Source organism: Neopelma chrysocephalum, unplaced genomic scaffold (genome assembly GCF_003984885.1).
Source record: "Neopelma chrysocephalum unplaced genomic scaffold, ASM398488v2 Primary Assembly neopelma1_44, whole genome shotgun sequence".
Classification (NCBI taxonomy): Eukaryota; Metazoa; Chordata; class Aves; order Passeriformes; family Pipridae; genus Neopelma; species Neopelma chrysocephalum.
This window is the reverse complement of record NW_020897703.1, coordinates 3,514,573-3,534,253: the sequence shown is the minus strand read 5'-3', so window position 1 is coordinate 3,534,253 and position 19,681 is coordinate 3,514,573. Positions and strand designations below refer to the sequence as shown.

The 19,681-nt window shown below is 39.9% G+C and overlaps 1 protein-coding gene across 1 annotated transcript in view; it reads left to right on the top strand.

Moving 5' to 3' along the window:
* The first annotated feature begins 595 nt into the window (after positions 1-595).
* The window catches only part of STAT4 (signal transducer and activator of transcription 4), a 42,518-nt gene continuing 23,432 nt past the window's right edge, over positions 596-19,681 (top strand). The window contains exons 1-4 of the mRNA XM_027678131.1: positions 596-753; positions 3,610-3,738; positions 5,237-5,381; positions 18,942-19,040. Coding sequence (XP_027533932.1) covers positions 3,611-3,738; positions 5,237-5,381; positions 18,942-19,040 — 372 coding nt within the window. The 5' untranslated portion in view covers positions 596-753; position 3,610. The remainder of the gene's footprint in view (positions 754-3,609; positions 3,739-5,236; positions 5,382-18,941; positions 19,041-19,681) is intronic.

Here is a 19,681-nt window from a genome sequence, read left to right as displayed (position 1 = left end):
ATACTTGGAATACCTCTGTTGCCATTTACAGATACGATATTGGATCATTAACCCCTTAGGACAGGGAGCAAATCTTTTATATTGGAGAGATTCCAGCTATTACCTGGAATGCACAATGCTGTAGAAAGATTCTCTCTATAACTACTTGAAAGGACATTGTAGTGGTAGGGGTCAGCCCCTTCTCCCAGGCAACCAGTGACAGGATGAGAGGACATAGTCTTAAGCTGTGCCAGGGAGATTCAGGTTGGTCATCAGGTTGAATTTTTTCATGGAGAGAGTGGTTAACCATTGGAACAGACCGCCCAGGGAAGTGGTGGAATCAGCATCCCTGGAGGTGCTCACGAAACATAGTTGACAAGGTGGTGTTCAGCCAAAGGTTGGACTCGATGATCTTGGAGGTCTTTTCCAACCTCTGTGATTGCCAAGGCTCTGCCGCACAGCACGAATTAGAAAGGTCTATTTATTTCTCAGCCTCCTGAAGACAAACAACTCTCTCCCTGCTCTGACTTTTCCCCAGGTGACTGTCACGACGCGGGTTCCCGCACGTCTCCCAGTACCCGAAGCAGGACTGTGCCGCGTTCGGCGCTCTGCCCTGGGTTCGCAGAGCCCGGCAAGGTTGGGGCCCCTCGGGGCTGACTCACAGGAAGGCAGGGAAGGGCCGGGGGCGGGCACAGCACTTAAAGAGGGCGGCGGCGGGACCGGGGCAGCCGCCGGCAGCAGCAGCACCAGCGCTCGGCCGGACCCGCGGAAAAGGCAAGTGGGGCGCCGGGAAGGAGAGGATGAATGGATGGATGGATGGAGCGCAGCGCCGGGTGGGACAGGGGCTCACGGAGCGCTAGGGACAGGCGGGAGCACCAGGGACAGGCGGGAGCACCGGAGAGTGGCTCCAGGGCAAACCCGGCGGCGGCCGGGCGAGCACCTGGGCACACGGAAAGCGGGATATGCCTGGTCTGGGCTGTCCAGGGAGCAGCTGGACGCATCTTCATACCCGCAGTCACGCGTCGCCCGCTCCTGCCAGGAATCATATAATGGTTTGGGTTGGGAGTGGACCTTAGAGGTCATCTCGTTCCGCCCGGCTGCCATGGGCAGGGACACCTCCCACTAGACCAGGTTGCCCAGAGCCCCATCCAAGCTGGTCTTTAACACTTCCAGTGATGGGCCAGCCACAACTTCCCTGGGCAGCCTGTTCCAGTGCCTCGCCACCCTCACAGTAAAGAAGTTTTTCCTAATATCTAATCTAAATCTACTCTCTTCCAATTTGAACCCACTCCCCCTTGTCCTGTCACTACGTTCACTTGTAAATAGTGTTGCCCCATCTTTCCTGTAAGTTCCCTTCAGGGGCCATCCACAATGAGCTAAAACTGCTTCTCAGCTTTCCCTGTGACTTCTTTTGCACAAAAGGAATATGTATTGTACTGAACATGTCACAAAAATCCCAGTAACAAACCATACCTGTGTGCTTTGCATGTGTTTATGCCCGTGAGCATCCCTGCACCTTACCTGGAAGGCCTAAGGGGGCTGCAGGCTGAACAAAATCCTGCCTTTTTTGTTGTTTTTCTTTAGATAAAAAAATTAAGTTTCCTTACCAATATTTTTAGGATATCATAATCACCACAATTCATTAGAAATTGCAATAAAAAGTCCAATTGAAAGTGAGCAGCCTTACTAATCTGATTTTTTTTTTTTTTACCCTGAGTATAAGTTCAGAAAAAAGTTACAGTTGGACTCAATGATCTTGGAGGTCTTTTCCAACCTTAACAATTCTGTGATACTATTCTATAAGGTACTAACGCATCATGCTTTGGTTCACGCACTGTAAGTGCATTCAGAAATAAGATCTGGGATTCTTTGTAAATATCAATATAGCAACACAGTGAAACACTCCTGTGCCTTACTCTTGCTCAGCAATTTAAAGAAACAAAGTAAATATTCAGGCGTTATTTTTTTCCTCTCAGAATGGAAGAAATAAAAGAGGAGGGATGTGCCCCTGGGCACATTTCCACTGATGTTATATAGTGTCCTTCATACTACACACTGAATCATCCCATCAGCCTATGTTAAGGAGAAACTAAAACCTGTCACTTTTACTTTTGCATGAGTAAGTACTCAGGACTCCGTTACAAACCTTGAGATATTTCATCCTTTTTTTTTAAACTCTGACTTAAGAAAAAGCAAAAAGAAAGACCACAGCATTAAAAATATGATGTTTTCTCTATTTCAAATTGTTGACATGCTGAAACCACGATTCAGAACTGGAAATAGAAAAGCTGCTTATAAAAAGGTCAGCTTTCTACAAAAATGTCCATTTTGATGAAATCTCATCTTGGTTTTTTTTCAGGAAAAGTTTCTGTCAAAAATGTTCAAACAGATCTGTAATTTGTTGACCTACTGCAATGCAATCATTAGCCCCTGACTGGATTTTGTGTCTTTTGCTAACATGAACAAACATTCTGATAAAAGGGAAGATCACCTCTGGTATGGGAATAGGGTCATCAAGGACTGAGATTGCAGGGCACAGGCCTTAGGGCATTCCTCTTTTCTGCTCATCCAGAGTGGCCTGTTCTCAACCCTACCACCGACTTTCTGTCCACATGCAGGATTACAGCCTGGCAAAGGCTGCCCTGAGGCCATGGTGTATCAGTCTGTCCTGCACTGAAAACATCACAATGAAAATGGTGTTTTCACCAGTGGGATTAATGATGATGGGGTGTGACCCTAGAGAGCAGGTATCAGAAAGGTAATGTTCTCATGAATGGAGAGAGTACTCAGGCTGAGGTGTCCTCATGGAGAGTCTGCTCACCCAAAATAATCTCTTTAGACCATGGAGAGGAGCAGATATTCATTCTGCTCACCTAAAATCTGGAACAACCAAGCTTTTATCTCCAGGATCTCAGTAAATAGGAAAAACTTACTTGGAATAGTTTTTTTCACTAAGAATTTCAGAGCCTGTCATCAGGAGGTGCTACTTTTGCTTGACTTACAGTTTTCATATGACTTTATGCTTAGTTGTTTTTTTCTTTCGGTAACATCAAATATAATTCTACGGCGATTTAAAATGGAGAAGATGTACTAGATAAACAATTTAGGTTGTAAAGCAGTAAACTCCAAACAGAAGATGTGAGGCTTTAGGAACAGCACAGTAACACACAACCATAATGGCTTTAGTTAAAACTTGAGTGGTATGAATTCACCAAGAACAAATTCATTGTTTTCTACTACTCTTCAATAAGAATAGTTTTGACTGGATTTGAAGAGTACAGTCCTAAACTACTTCTCTTGATGAGAGATGCTGTGTAAATCTCACCACTTCATAAGCATCAGAAAGTACCCCAAAACATTTACATTAAGGAAGGGAATTGACAGAGACAGGGAATTGACTATTCAAGTGTAAAAATCAGAACTTTCTTTTAATGGTCTTGCCCAGTTTTCTCCCTCTTCCCCTTAATTGACTAAATTTACTCAAGTACCACCACCTGTTTTGAAAGACAGGATAGACAGAAATGTTGAAGTACATAAAATCTTCAATGAAAATAAGTGATCTACGCACTTTGGATTAGCAATTCATATTCACTTTTCAATGGCAAACATGTTTCACCTTTTCTTTCGCAGTATGTCCCAATGGAGTCAAGTTCAACAACTGGAAATAAAATTTTTGGAGCAGGTGGACCAGTTCTATGATGATAACTTCCCCATGGAAATCCGGCACTTGCTAGCACAATGGATAGAAAGCCAAGACTGGTAGGATTAAATTTATTCTCTTTCATATTATTTCAGTTAAAAACAATTCTTTTGTTTTCTGGCAGGTTTTAGGGTGCTCATTTATGAACTGTACAGACATCTGCACTCCAAGAATAGTATTCCATTAGTTATGGATTTAGCTGTTTAAACTTAAGGAATATCTGGAGGCAAGGTTTCGCATTTGAACTTACTCCTAAACAAAATCCAATAAAAAAGGTCTAGCTGTAACGATATTACAGGTTTTTCATAAAAAAAATAATGCAAGTTACTTTCAATGGAAGTGTTATACAATTACCTGTTGCAGCATAAAATTATTCATTTGTCCAAAAAGGCACTTAAAGCTGGATAATTCTGGGGAACAAGCCAGCTATTTCCAGGAACTCTTCTCTAGAAAGTGAATTTACGCACAAATTTGGATTGAATTCACTTGATAGTTACCGTAAGAAAATTCCAAACTAAATGCCAAAAAACCATTATATTAGCTATATCTCAATTTTTCAAGCTAAACCCACAAGACTATTGCACAAAAACTAACCAAACAAAAATTTGCATAGGAATATAACCTTTCCTTACAGTTTATTGTTCAGTATTTATGGGGCTGCAGGAATGCAGGAAGCAATAAAACCTCCTTTATGCTAGACTTAGACTTAGCAGGCATATCTCAAACAGGCATCTGCCATCTGTTGGGCAAGGAAAGAGACTATCCCAAGGACAAGGATGCCTTCCTGTCCAAACTCTACCTTCCTCTCTCTATTGCTCCCTAACGTAATTGCCCTTCACGTCCAAGCTGTACCATGAACAGCAGAGCCAGTAAAGCCTGGTTTTACATGTGTTTGTGTCCTTTGTCCCCTACATACCCTTCATCAGTAGCTTCAGAGTCTTCCTGTATCCCCAAATAGTTTGGCCAGGCGAAGGCTCATCTGGTGCCTGGTGTGAGGAGATATATCTGCTGACTGGCCATCTGGCTGTTGCCTCCTGGAGCAAGTTATTACTGCCGTTTCCCTCAGTGGAGGCATTAATTTGGATTCCTCTCTTCTACCAACCTGCCAGATTTCCATGAAATTTGTAAGAACATACTATCTTTTGGACTTCAAGTCTGTTGTCAGCTTTGTCTGAAACTAGACAGCAATTTCAGTAATTATATCTCTGTGACTGAGTGAGAGGGACAGTTTGCATAAACCCCATTTCCTCTGACAAGTGAGGTGGAAGTATTTAAATATTCACTGGAGCAAAGACTAGAAAACCCTGGTTGTCTCCTCTGGCTGACTCCTCACCCTGTGTTTATAGGTGCATATCTATGTGAGTATAAAACACCCCAAAATCTTAAAAATCAATTATTGGCAAACCTCTAACTATATTCAGGTCACCACATATTTAAAACCTTGTTTTGCTGCCTAGATTTCTGAACAGATTATAATTTTCTGTACTGATAGACTGACACATTACCCGACATTTTAAACATGTGTGGTTCTCATTCACTGATTTTGGGTTTTTTTAGGGAGACTGCAGCCAACAATGAAGCAATGGCAATGATCCTTTTACAGAATTTGATAATACAAGTGGATGAACAGCTGGACCGGGTTTCACAGGAGAAGAATCTGCTCTTGATACACAATCTGAAAAGAATCAGGAAGCTGCTGCAGGTGGGTCATTACTTCAGATGACAGATTGCATTGTACACTGTTACTGGTCTCTAGAGGCTGTGCCCAACCTCTGCTGAATGTACTTTGTTCCTGTGCACAGCTCAGAGCTGTCCTGATTGCTATAGACTCCAAGCAGCTATGGGAAGGCCAAGCTTTCAACAAGATAATTCAAAATAATAATTCCACTGTTGGTTTGTTTGTAGAACAATAATTCATATTTTAATGCATACAGCTTGGATACAAGTGCTGTGACTTAGCTCTGTGTGTATCTGTGTTTCACTGAGCTCTTACAAATAAAACTGTATAGTGCTTATGGATGTTCATGTTTATTACAAATGTAACACCTTTCAGCCACGTACAGATATTTAACTATGGAATAAAAATACATATTTGGGGCTTAAGGCAGCACCTGAAAAAGGAATCCCTGTAAATCATTAGCATGTTTGCTGTTTTATGCTTAGTCGGGATTATTGTTATGAATGGCTTAAAGGATTTTCTGTTAGACTTCTGCAAAATGATATTTATTTTGATTAGCTGAATGTTTCTCTAATAATTGTTTATCTAAGGCAAGGATTCTCAGAGTTCCACTTCATTAGTCACCTACTTCCTGACATCTATCTGTCTTCTGCATAAAGCAGATATGCAACTGAGTTTAATGAAAGTTTGGGGGTTTTTCTTTCCTTTGATGGTGTTTTCCATCAGTACCTAAATGATAATTTCACTGCTTGCAAAACATTTTCTTTTTTTGAGATATATATATATATACACACACACACTGGTCTGGAAAATCTTACCCTGACTTTGCCAATTATTTTGTTCTCTTTGCGGCTGTGTCTTTCTGCTCTTTATCCCTAATTGTGGCCTCTTAAAAACATGACAATATTTCCATCACTACCACTTTTTCATCCTGTGTTATGCAAGTGGCCTCCTGTAACTTAAAAATAAAGTCACTTTCTGTTTCTTTTCTGGTTTGTGTAGCAGCACTTTTCATAATTTCAGTACTACTCAAACACCAAATTTACTGAACTGCTTTTGGTTTTAACTGCAGAAAGCTTAATCCTGTAATTTCTCTCATGGTCTTGGCACATTTTACCACAGTAGGGCTGAGACAGAGTTGTCTCACCTTTGTAAAGAGTTCTTCCACAGCGGCGTGGAATGTATGGAAAGAGCATTGCAGGGCAATGGTGTATTCCATTTGTACATTGGTGTGTTCCTGGCTTAAAAGATAGTGCATTTATGATTATACCATCACAATGTGCACATTGAACCAGTATATATGTACAGGCAAGCTCTACAAAACTAAAGTCTCTCATTGTTCCTTCTACTCTTCGCACCTTGTATTTTTTTTCTAAATTTTTTACCAAAACTTGAAGCATCAGTTCTGCATGCTCTGTGAAATTGGGCACACCAAGACAAGCAATCAGGCCTTGGGTGCACACACGTGAGTTTACTTAATAACCAGTGTAAACATGGCCAGAGTGAAAAATGCTTCCTTGAAATCCTGGCGTGTTTGGAAATTATGTCATGAAGTGCTTCACGGAGAGCACAAAGCAAAGGAGGCTTACTCCAGACAGACAAAAGGAGGAGAGTTTTAAGTCATTTGTGATTAAATGGTTTCTCGGGTAGCAAGGATCTGAGTCACAATTCCAGAACAAGCCAAAATGCTCGAGCATCCCCATTACAGCTGAACAGCTGGGTTACAGTCACCATGGACTAGTCGCAGGAGCACCAGTGCTGGTCTTTTCCTTCTCTAGAAAGAACAACAGTCAAGTCCATATAGAGTAGCCTGACCCTTCATTTCATTCCATTGCTGGCTTTGAAAATTAGTGCCCCACAAGGTGCAACATGCACCAGCTTGTTTTCTCCATCACCCTGTAGCACTGCCAGGCCCTGCCTTAGCAAGCTTTCTCAAGCAGGCAGGTCCCTTTGCTCCCTTGGCTTGCAAAGGTCTGTAGATCTGCGTTACAAACTCCTTGAGAGGCCATGTGTGATGCTGGAATTATACTGCTTATTAAAAAAGGATCTGAGTCTTGAGCTTTGTAGTAGGATGTTTCCAGCTGAGCAAAAAAACCCAACCACTCTCCCCATCTCTAATAATGCTGGCCTATCTCCATTACGTCAAGACAGCAGATAACCTGTATTTAGATAAAAAGCTACTCATTCAGTTTCAAATTGCACATGTGAACCACCAGATACAGATATTGGAGTTTTTCCTGACCTTTAACACTATCACCCACAGTCTATATTCTGATTTCCAGAATAATTTATGTAGGCTGGAGTAGGTCCAGGCTCTTGCAATATTTGAGAGTTGTTATTATTATTGTTTTTGAATAAGACAAATAACTTAAACTCTCTTAAGAAGTCTATGACACCAGTTATTTGGATGTTTGTGTAACATACTATGTTACAACTTTTAATTTTAGAACATAAAAGACAAATGCATTTTCAGCCAAAGTATGGGCTGCACGTTCTGTAGAGCTGCACAGGCAGTCTCCTGGCTTCAGCTGTTAAAAATATATCTTCATTGGTTAGGTAAGTACATCAGGAGAGAAATGCTACAGTAGTTGAAATCAGCTGATAGCCCATCCTTGTTATTAACTGTCAAGCATTATGAATGGACTGTGAACTGTACATGACACATAACATGGACAGTATCTGTTATAATGCTCTTAAATTCGAGTATGCAAATTATGTACTTATGGGTCTAGTTTTTTTAATGCATCACTGGTTGCATTTTATTGCTGAATATATGCAAAGTTTGGAAATGGGCATTTGGCTTCTCACCCACAGCTGGAAGCCCTTGCAGATACCTAACTTGCAATTTGAGCTAGTTTGTGACAGTTTCATGAGACAACACCAGAAGAATGTGACTGATGTACATAGTGGAGTGCCATGGCTCCTTTTGTCCCAACATACCACCCAGAGAAAGGGAGGCTGGAAGGGTACGCCATAAAACTATGAGATTTTTCACTGACTGATGAAAGAAAGAGTGGGTTCCTAAATAGGAGAGGAAGCTGCTTTTGTAAACATCTTTTCCTTTCTGGTGACTTTGTGAGCAGTGTTGGTTTGACTTTCTCTGAAGGTTTGTTGCCATGAGCCCACCTTTATCTCTGCTTCGCTCTCTAGTGCAGGCACTTTGAAATTTCACAGTTCACACTCCTCTTCCTTCCCCTCTCTACCACACACACAGAAATACAGGCATATGAACAGCGTGCACACACAAAGCTGTTCAGCCTCAATACACGATCTGAGTACAATCTTTGTTCATTATTTTGAGCCAAATTGTGTTACCATATTGAGTAATACTCAACAAAGGAGATAATGCTGGAAATCATCCCTTATCGCTACGTACACAGCGTTATATGTTGAGCTATAGTAAAGGTTCCTAAATACTATGGTAATAGTAATAATAAAAAAGATTAAATTAGAGAACACACAAAAGCTATTCAGAAGGAATCTGCAGTTCTTGGCAAAACACAAAATGAGGGACTAAAATTTAATCAGAAATACAACTGTAGCATTAGTGAAGGGCAACCTTAGAAGACAAAGCAATGCACACTTTATAAATGGCTTGTGCAGCTGTTTGCCAGACAGACAAGGACTCCTTAGGATCAAGATTCCTGGTGCTGTTACTGAATCTAGAGAGAACTGTGTCTAGGAGCTTCCAGCACCAAGCACACCTCACCTGAAAGATCTCCCTGGCATTCTTTTTTGTTGTAAAATTGAGAAAATGTTCTATTTTGACCTTCACCTGAAACATCTTGACATAAATATGTCAGTTGTTCCATGAAAATAATGACAGAAGTCGTGAAAGAAGAGAGAATTTGCCTGCCTCATAACTGTAATACAGTTTTGGGCAATCTTGGGTATTTTGAAGGTCAAAGAGTAGAACTCTTAGCAGAAAGATGGGTCTGCCTGGCACCTTTCCTTTTATGCCACAGGGACTATCCCTATTCTCTCACCATGGAATGTGGCATTTTTTGTTCAGACTGCTTACATCTTCAAAATTATCTGGAGGCAAAAAGAAACACTGACCAGGAAAAATGCAATTTGTAAAAGTTGTAAACACTTGAAAATAGTGCTGAGAAACTTAGTTAAGCAGCTGTGGTTACTGCTAGCTCTCTGTAATTTGCTTCTCTATTTCCTGCTTTCATTGAAACATCACTTTTTACACTAATCTGGTATAAATGCACATAATGTATTAAAATCATGGTCAGCATTTTAGGTTAAAATCCTTCATATGTACTTCTTACATTTCTAGTCTGTAAATTGGATTGATTTTTATAGCAGAGCAGCCTTTGGTTGCTGTGCTTTTCAGTAGGATACAGAACAGCCCAGTCACTTTCTAATGTTAAATTCTTTATCCATCTTCCTACAGAGCTCCTGCTCCCCCCAGCAGTGGTTCTGGAAAGGGAAGAGGGAGAAAATGTTCAGAGGCAGTGGAGGAAAGAGTGGGGAAACTATGCCTGTGGTTCTTTCTCCTTCTTAAAACCTAGATGGAGAAAAGCAAAGCAGATTAGTCACAAGGAGATGGTTTGTGCTGTTGCCATGACAACAAATGGTAAAAGGCAGATGTTAAGCTCAGAAGAGCTGCCTAGCACTTCAAGGAACCAAATTGCAGGTGCAACAGTCTGCACGACCTCGGCCCTTGAACAATTACATCCTAGTTTTCAGAAAGAATGTTTTCACATGGCAGTGAACCTGTCCCTGATGTAAGCTCCTGTGCAATACTCGAGTAGATTTAGTACACAAAGACGACTGGTGGAATGCAGAGGCACTCATGTAAGACAGGCACTGTCCATATTCCTCCCTCATATGCCAAAATCCTCGCTCAGGGAAAAGCAGCCAGGCTGCAGTGCACCAGGGGAGCCAAGGCAGGGGAGGCTCAGAGTAGCCTGGGAATCAGAGGTGGCCACTACGCACCAGTGTCCCACTGTTCCGTTTAGGAATGATGCTGGTGGACAATTGCCTGTAAGTCTCTAATAATGTTCAGTAATGGTCATCTCAGGGATGTCCTTCCCCCACACGCTCCAAGCTGGAAATCTGGAGCACTCATCAGGTACCTGCTAGATAAGAAGCAGCTCCATGGAATGCAGCCTGGCCCAAGGGTGGGTTCAGGTGACCTCTCAGGAGCTGAAGAGCCACTGTCTGTGCTGTGCACTGCAGTGGGTGCAGGATGACATCAGGACAAAAGCAGAAATTCCCAGAATCGTCCTACTCATAACTGAAGCCCTCATTTATGCTCTAGACTCAAGATAACTTCTGAAAGCAATCCTTTCTCATTAATGGCAACATGCATCTGTGTCACATCACTGTTTATGGTATTCAGGGGGAAATCTGATTACATAAATCTTCCTTTATAAAAATGAAATAACAGATTTCAGGAATAATAAGAAGGGCTGCTCTGCTCATTTACCATTGAAGCCGAAGTTAATGAGTATATTGTGTGCTCTGGGGAACAATTTGCTGTAAATTATGTATATTCGTGAAATTCATTTAATACTCACAGGAGATTCTCCAGTATTGGTGAACTTTACCCAATCACCAGCCCTGCTAGATTCTAAGATGAGGGGAGGGCAATGGGATTCTGCCTGAATGAGCAGGTCTCTGTGAACACACACCATTAACACCTTGGGGTCTGCTTATAAAGGGAGAGGTCAGGCAGAATCACCAGATATGATGATTCACACCAACCAGTTATATAAAAACAAGCGTTTGGAACTTATACTAAGTAGATGGGAAATAATACTTTAGTTACATTACTTTCTCCTGCAGAGCTCTGTTTTGGTTTTTTTTTGTGGAAAGGTCTGAAACAGCATCTGAAAGTATCTTCTGTCATCTTAAACAACATATATTGCCATTATGGCACTTCTTTCCATATAAAATTTACCCTGTTTCTACACAGTACAAACAAATAGCATCTTAGTTCAAATAATGCTACTTTACAGAGAGGGTTATCAGGCATTGGAACGGCCTACCCAGAGAGGTGGTGGATTCACCATCCCTGGAGGTTTTTAAAAAGAGATTAGACATGGCCCTTAGTGCCATGATATAGTAATTGGAGTTGGATCAGGGGTTGGACTTGATGATCTTGGAGGTCTCTTCCAACCCTACCTATTCTATGATTCTATGATTCTACTTAAAACAGTAACACAGTTAGTGCATTCCTAATTCCGTGTCGTGTTCTTGGTTATACTGCCCAGTTTTTTTCTATTTGTAGTGGGAACTGGATATCATTGTACTTCTCCAGACAGAACTAAAATGAATATATAAAGGTTTTTTAATTCAAATGACTGTTTACATAAGCCTCTATATCAGGAAGGTACATGCATGAGGAGTCCTAAGATTATTTATTTCAGTACCTCAAAGAAAGTGGACAAAGTAGCATTAGATCTGAAACAGGACATTCCAGTTGGTACTCGACAAACAATTCTAATAAGCCCTGTGCTGAGAAACAGTTGCAAAGAGTGGAAACAGCCACTGATGTTTAAGTTGCAGTTTCCTGTTGTAGCATACAAAAGGGTAAGAATGGAACAAAATAGAGAAAGTTCCTAATAAACCACAAAACATCCATTTCAAAATGTTATTTACATATATTTAGCGCTCATGCAGCCTGCCAGATCAACAACTCGACATGTTAAAGTGGGATGCGTGTTTCAAACCAGTGTGTCCTGTTGCCTAACACAATTTAGATTGTGTTAGACTGCCCCCAGTGAGTTTTCCAGTTCAAACATTAAAGCTGTTAACAAAAAATTTTGGCATACAAATGGGAAACCCCGCATAGAAGTCTGTATGCTAAAGCAGCTAGCTGTGTGCTCTTAGCAATCACAGGCTGGTGATTGCATGTCAGCTAACAAAGATTATAAAAATGATTGATAGAACACTGAAAGAGGTTACCCATTAGAAGTAAATATTTTTGGGTTTCTAGTTATTATTTAAAGAACACAATTCTAACAGTTTATAAATGTTTCAGTTTGGTTTTGTAGGATGAATAAGAGTTAACTTACAGACAGAGGTAAAAAAGCAAGGAAACAAACTAAATAACCTCTTGTGGGCTTTGTTCATTCTGAAGTATTAAGACCTCAGTTGCAGTTGAACATCTGCCTGAGAGATTAGTTAATAATACTCAGGTCTTTGAGTCCAGAGGAGGAGGGGGAGATGGGGATCAGTCCTCTCTGTCCTCTGCTGTTTTACCCTTTCTCATAGGGAACACTGTGTTTTTATTTATTTTCAAATAAATCTCATTTAAATAAGAACATTATTTATCCCTCCCTGGCTGTACAGCTTTACTGTCAGATGATGAGTTCTGCAGACACGTATTTTCTGTAGCTGTATCTCACCCTACCTGCTCAGAAATCTGCTGTTTCTATAGACTGTTCCTTGACTGATTTTAGTGGCTGCTGGGTGGGACTCAGCAGTGGAATTTGAGAGGTAGACAAAAAGACCTCTGCCTTCACAGCTCATTCCCTGTGCTTTTACAGACAGCTTTGCCTATTGCAATTTGGGTGCACATGCCCTAAAAACATCATGATCTTTTGGAAGTTATGCATCACACGCTATGAGAAAAGCAGAACTACAAGGCTACAGAGCTGTGTATTAGGACTTCCCACACATCATAGGAGTTTTCTAAAACAATGAGGTTGCCTTTAAGCTCTCTCATGTATTTTGAGACGGGGAAGGGGAAATCTAAAAATAAAAGTACAACAAGAGCAGTCTAAACAGATAGTGTCACAGGTACTTCCTCTTAAAGACCTAGATAAAACAGAGCCATCTTTCTTGTAGAAAATGATTTTTCAGGACGAATACTGCCTGTTTAAATACAGGCTTTCAAGAAACTCCCAAGCAATTCATCTTTATTGGGGTAACATAAGGACTGACTCTTTCTTTGTATTCTACTACTGTCTTCATCAGACTTTCTGCTTGGATGCATAAACAAAGGTAGAAAACAAATGAAGGCAACATGTTGTTTGTTATATTTGAAGGTGAAAACGGGAAATAAGTGTGTACGGTTATGCCTTCCCACCCACACATTTCTTTGAGATACACAACAAAACCAAGTCTTTCTTTTTTTTTTCTCCCTGGTTTTTGATTTTATGAAGGATGAGATATTTGCTTATCTGGAAAGATGCTGAATATCAGAATTTGTAAAATAAGCATATCACAAGTGAATAATAGGGAAGGAAATGTATTTTTGCTTGACTTTGTAATCCTGTTTCCTGTCTCTCCATGTGCCACCTCCCTTCCATCAGCTTCTCTAAATATTCATTCAATACGTACAAATACATCAGTGGTCATACTAGCTAACAGTTCCAGGCCTCCAAGTAAAGCTCCTATTGTATACAATTAAAAGCTCAAGAAGAGTTTTTCTAGCAGAAATTAGAAAAAAAATACAGATGATGTTTTTGATAATTGGGAAAAAAAAAAGAGAGAGAAAAGAAGGGAAAACCCAACCAAATTCTGAAGTACGTTTTCAGAATTGGAAAGCACTAAAACCTACTCAAGTCCTTTTTTTAATGTCACCTTGAAAACAAGGAGATAACCAGGTAAACCCCTGACTGACTTTCTAAAGGTTACACAGCACATCCTTCTACAAGTAGAGACCAACAGTCAACTAATATCTAATCCTCTACTTTAACCACTGAAAACAGAGTCAGTTGTGCAAGTAGTGCACATCCAGTATTATGGATAGGTGTGCACAGGACATAGAGACCTTTGACACATGAAAAGCAAGCTGCCACTATTAGTTTGATTGGGAGTGATCCACTACATGATGGAACTGCCCACAAGAAAATCAGCTAAAATTCGAAAAATTAAAAAAAGTGGAAGAAAAGAAGAGTAAGAGAATGAACCTCTAGTCTAGATTTCTTTCATTTGTCTCAGAGAAAGCAGCACATTTCAGATGCTAAAACTGAGAGTTGTTTGGTGTTCTTTTTAAAAGCATATATATTTTAAAGTGTCATAATATTTATTTTAAGGTTTCTCCATGATCTTGCAACTTACAGAATCAAATCTTGCATTTCCCCAGCCACTGTTTCATGCATCTTAACATACCCCGAATAGTTCAAGCTGTTTTAAAATTTGGCTAAAGGGTTTAAACTCTGCATGCTGTAATGTATAAACTGTTTTTGCAGAAATGCCTCTTTGTTTTTCCCCATGATCTAGTAAGACATTATCACAACAGATGTCTCTGGAGCAGAAAGAGCACATGCCGGGTGGTAATAGGAAGGTTTTCTCCAAGGAAATGTCATCAGCATTCGCAGAAAATTTTCACCTGTTCAGAATGAAAGTTTAATTTCCCATTTGTTTAAATTTAGCATCACGCTGGTAGTTATTAAGAAGAAGCCAGTCCAAATAAGATCATTTGTTTTTCGTTGTAACGCACGATATGAAAGACCTCATCGGAACAGAATAGAGGAGAAAGAAATCTTCTAAGAACAACAGAATTAGCAGATATTTCTATTTGAAACTTCAGATGAAAAGTGAATCCTCAATTTCTCTTTGTTGGTATTTATCAAAAGACAATTTTCTCCATAAATATTTAAACTTAATAATACAACTTTGCATAACTACAGAATCCACACTCTTCCTCTGCTGGCTGCTAATGTTCCTGTCACACTAAGTTAGGATTCCACCCTCTCAAGCCTTTTTTGGATAAAATTCCTTAATTTTCAACTTATACTACTCATCTGACAATAAGAGAGAGTTTTCTGTTAGTCATTTAGAAACTAAGGTCATCTTGAGCAAATTCTGCCTTCAAACAATGACAAAACAGAAGTGCAGAACAGCAAGAGATGGTAGTAGACAGATAATAAGGGAATACCAAGTGGCATATTCCGAATAATTACTGCTGAGAAGTAAAAAACACAGGGAGAAAAATTTTAGTGTTATTATTTTGACAGTGTCAAACAAATTGGTTATTGTGACTTTTGGTAGCTATTGTTATTTAATAACTTACTATTGCTTTATTTTTATTTAATAAGTTACCGTTGTTTAACATTCCAATTTATTCATTATATATTAATTTATTACTGTTGAGTTGTGATCTATCTGCCAGCTTACTGCAAAAGGGGCTTTTGATACAGCCTGTATTTTACAAATAGAGCTGTTTTAGGGAGCTTGGGACCAACAGAAGGGGATGCCCACTCAGGCTGTCCACACAGCTCAGCTCCATGCCAGTTCTCCAGAGTTCAGAGCATCTCTCCATCAGAAAGGCAAGGCCTGTTCCCAGCCTTTGGTCACGAGTGTTTCTACTGCAGATACACCATTATTCCAGCTTTGTCTGAGGAGCTGCTGCTCCAGAAGGACAGGTGGCAGCTCTCTGTTGACCTTCTTGGTGTCTACTCAAAGTGAATCAAGTTGAAGAAGCGCCAGACAGGCACAAGTACAGGCACAGCTTATTACTAGAGCTTTATGAGTTAGTGAAGAAAGACATTTTTTAAAAAGTGAATTTCCCTTCATCTCTTGATTCAGATGGCTTTCTCTTAATGAAACAAAGAAAAAGATAGAGAGGAAGAGTTTTTGAAAGTTTTGCATATGAATACTGTCTAGAAATGCTTAGGAAAGTCCCTAATAACTGGCATTGCTAGCGGGGGATTTTAACACATCCCACTGTCAAAATATTTTTTTTAAGTGCCTCTTCTACATAAATGCATTTTTCCAGCTCCAAGAGAGGATATTTATTTCTTTTTGACTTTGCTAAATAGCTTTTGTTTGACTCCTTTAAACCCTTGCCGTGCTTGTATTCTCTCAGGCAGTGGTGAGCTGGGACTCACACTCCTCAAGCATTGTAGCTTCAGATACCAGCTTGTGGCATGGTCCTCATTTACAGGCCATCTATGGGGAAGGCAGAACACTGTTTTACTAGCAAAAAAAATAAATAAATAACAGCAACAAGCACAAATTAACAGACCTAACTTAGTAATTAATATGTCCATCAGTAGGCTTCCACAGTCACAGATTTCTCCCCACAGCTTTCATCCCAAGCCTTATTAATAATCCGATTGTTTTTCCATCTAATCAAGGTACAGGTGGATGAGACAGGCTTAGTGATACAACTGACCACAGCTGAAACAAGGCATGACTGTTCTCCTGTCTCCCAGCCACCCTCTCCTGACTTCACTTGCACTAGTCCTTAACTATAAACTCATCTTTTGCTGAGCAGTTGCAGTCCACTGAAGAGCAGACAACCCATTCAGCAAAAAAGCATGAGTTGTTTCCATCCCAGTTAGCAACCTGGATTGACTCCCTAAGGAATCAGATTGAATCCCTGGATTGAATCCCTAAGCACTGGGCTGGCACCACACACCTGGAGCACAGCCACTCTTTGGAGCAGTTAATTTGCTCTGGTTTTTGCTGTTGGACCATACCCTGACCTTACTTCCACATGACACTCCACTCAATCCTTTGCAGGAAGATCACAGCTATTTCCCATGTTTCCCTTCCCAAAGTTACATCCTGATACTGCACAGACTGGGAATGTGCTCAATAAAGGCGACTATGAATATATTACAGGACCTGAATTGCTGAAGGAAGTGTGCAGCAAGAACACAGTTACTACCCTTATAGCCAAGAAGCTGTCAGGGAGACAGAAGTAATGACAGATCTTTGGCACTGTTATGTGACATGGAAATCAGGAGTGTATCCTTCATCTTAAGTTCCCCCTCACTGCCCAGGAAGGAGCAGGCAGGGAGAGAGTGTTTAGTGTTTCATCTAAGGCATAGTGTGTCCTAGGGTGGTATTACTCACCACTTCTTATTTCCAGAGAAGCTCCTAAAAAATGGCCAGGTCCATATGTCCTGTTCCTCAGGGTAATTGATACAGTTGATAATTGATTGCTGGAGTAAAGCACCATCCTGAACTACTTTTAAAGACAAAGGGGGCAAACACTGGGACTGTTTCGGGTATGCAGTGGTTGAACTGTGGGCATGTACTTTATCTGTCCTGAAAAGACTTCAGAAACCCTAGAAACATTAGAAAGTTTAGTTTTCTTGCTAACAATGCCATGGCAGTCCAGGCTTCCTTAGAAGGGAACATTTTTTACCTCAGTTATTTAATTTTAAGAGTCCTATATCTTGCACCTTAGTCTGTATTAATCCTGAGATTAGTTCAGTTGGTTAGAGCCTGGTGCTAGTAATGCCAAGGTTCTGGGTTCAGTCCTTGGAGGGGCAATTTACTGAAGAGATGGACTTGAAGATCCTTGTGGGTCCCTTCCAACTCAGAATATTCTGTGATACCTGGAACCATCATATAACCAACACACAGTGTTTAATACCAAGCAGCTCAAACCAAGTCTCCATGATCAAAATTGCCATTTTTAATATAGTATTTCTTTACCTTGTAACTGAAGTAAAAACAAATTATGAAAAAGTCTTTCAGATTGCATAGATTTCATGCAAAAACACATAGGAAATGTTTAGTAAAAAGCATTAGAAATAAATGTTCACTGCCATGGTAGCTGTTGGCACACAGAAGCAGTGTGTTCACATTTTTATCAGATGCTTTCACACCCTCATTTCTAATACTGGCATGAAATGTCAAAGGAAGATACAGCATCAATTTAAGTATGTATAAACTTATTGTGTCACATTCAAGAAAGCTAGAATAAAAGAAGCTCTCAGTGGCAGGAAAGTATCATGAGAATAAAGACTAATCATAAAGAGGGAAAAACAGAAGTTCTAGAATCCAGTTCTAGAAACTGCACAGGAAAGTTAACTGGATTAATTCTAATGAATGGCCAAAAACTGTATGAGCACTGATTGAAGAGAATCTGAATTAATGATACTGGATGAAAGCCATGAAGGATACTGACACAGTGATCACACAGTGATATCTGTGATGACAGATAGTGGTGAATACATCACACTGAAAGAAGCTGTTTGAGAGTCCTCGGTCATTCCAATTTGATAAACACAGCATAAGCCAATATTAGTTCAAATTCTGCCCAATCCTCAGTCACACATTAGCAATTCTGCACCTTATTTCTGATGGTGTAAAAATATAGACATTTTTGGTTCTTTGGCTTGGGACAAGATTTGCTTATTCCTTCATCTTAGGCACATTATTTTTTGAAAGAGAAAAATGGTTTATAGACATTACAATTTAAGCCTTCTACTTTATGCTGAGGAAGCCTTTCTGCTTGCATCATTACCATATTGATATGCTTACGAACTTTTGTTGGGAGCAGTGCTACATGCTAACAGCAACATCCTACAGAAAATCGAAGATGTGATAAAATCATGCACAGAATAGGCTGACAGGAAAACCCTTTCAAAACAGCTGTGGTAGCAGTGGAGCAATTTGATCTCCAAATGATATACATCTCAGAATTGTATCTTTATAATCTCTGTAGAATATCGCTAAGAATATTTTATGATGATGGCACTGACTGATGCTGCACTGCAAGGCTGAACCAGCACTATCAAAGGCCAAAACCAGTAGGGGAGTCTTTTTCACCTGCACTAGGCTGTAGCTCACAGACACTGAAGCACATTGCTTGTGATTTCCAGAGGGACACTCTGAATTCTGAATTTTTTAAAGTTGTATTTATACTTGTCCTTGCAGGGCAAATATCATGGTAATCCCATGCATATAGCAGTGATCATCTCAAACTGCTTAAGAGAAGAAAGAAGAATATTGGCTGCAGCTAGCATGCCTGTACAGGTAATGAATTACATTTCATTAATCTGCTCCATGTTAATCTGCTCACATGCTTTTAAAACCAGATCCTGCCCTCTCATTCCACTGGAGTGATTTATGTGCACTAGGGGTTGCCAAATGTTACCCTTTAAACTCATGTTTGAACTTCATTAGTGGCTCTACTGCTGCAAACATTGCTGTAAGGGACTTCTATGTCACAGCTAATCTTCAAAGACTTTAATCTGTGGGAAAGGTTTTAAAGAGATTATTCTTTGCAAAACAGATGTGTGCATTTTAAATTATGCAATGCATTAATTCATATTAATTATGGAATGCAAAAGACATTCCATCCAATATGTTCTAAAGGCATTGATGATTTTTATGTTGTTTGAAGAAAAAAAAACAACTTTAAAACTTATTTTGGGGAAATTGTTACATATTTAAAACCTAAAGAGAATTTTCAAATCAAATGAGTTCTTTTTAATTACCTGTGGATGTAATACATATTCCTATATGAGTCTTGTGACATGGGTCTTTTTCAGAAATCTAATAATCTATGTTTCAGTTTCTTTAATTTACTAGATGTTTACTGTCTGCACTATACGCATACCCTTTCACCTTTTGGATTTCAAAGTTAAAGCTTCATGTCTTTCAAATCTGTGGAA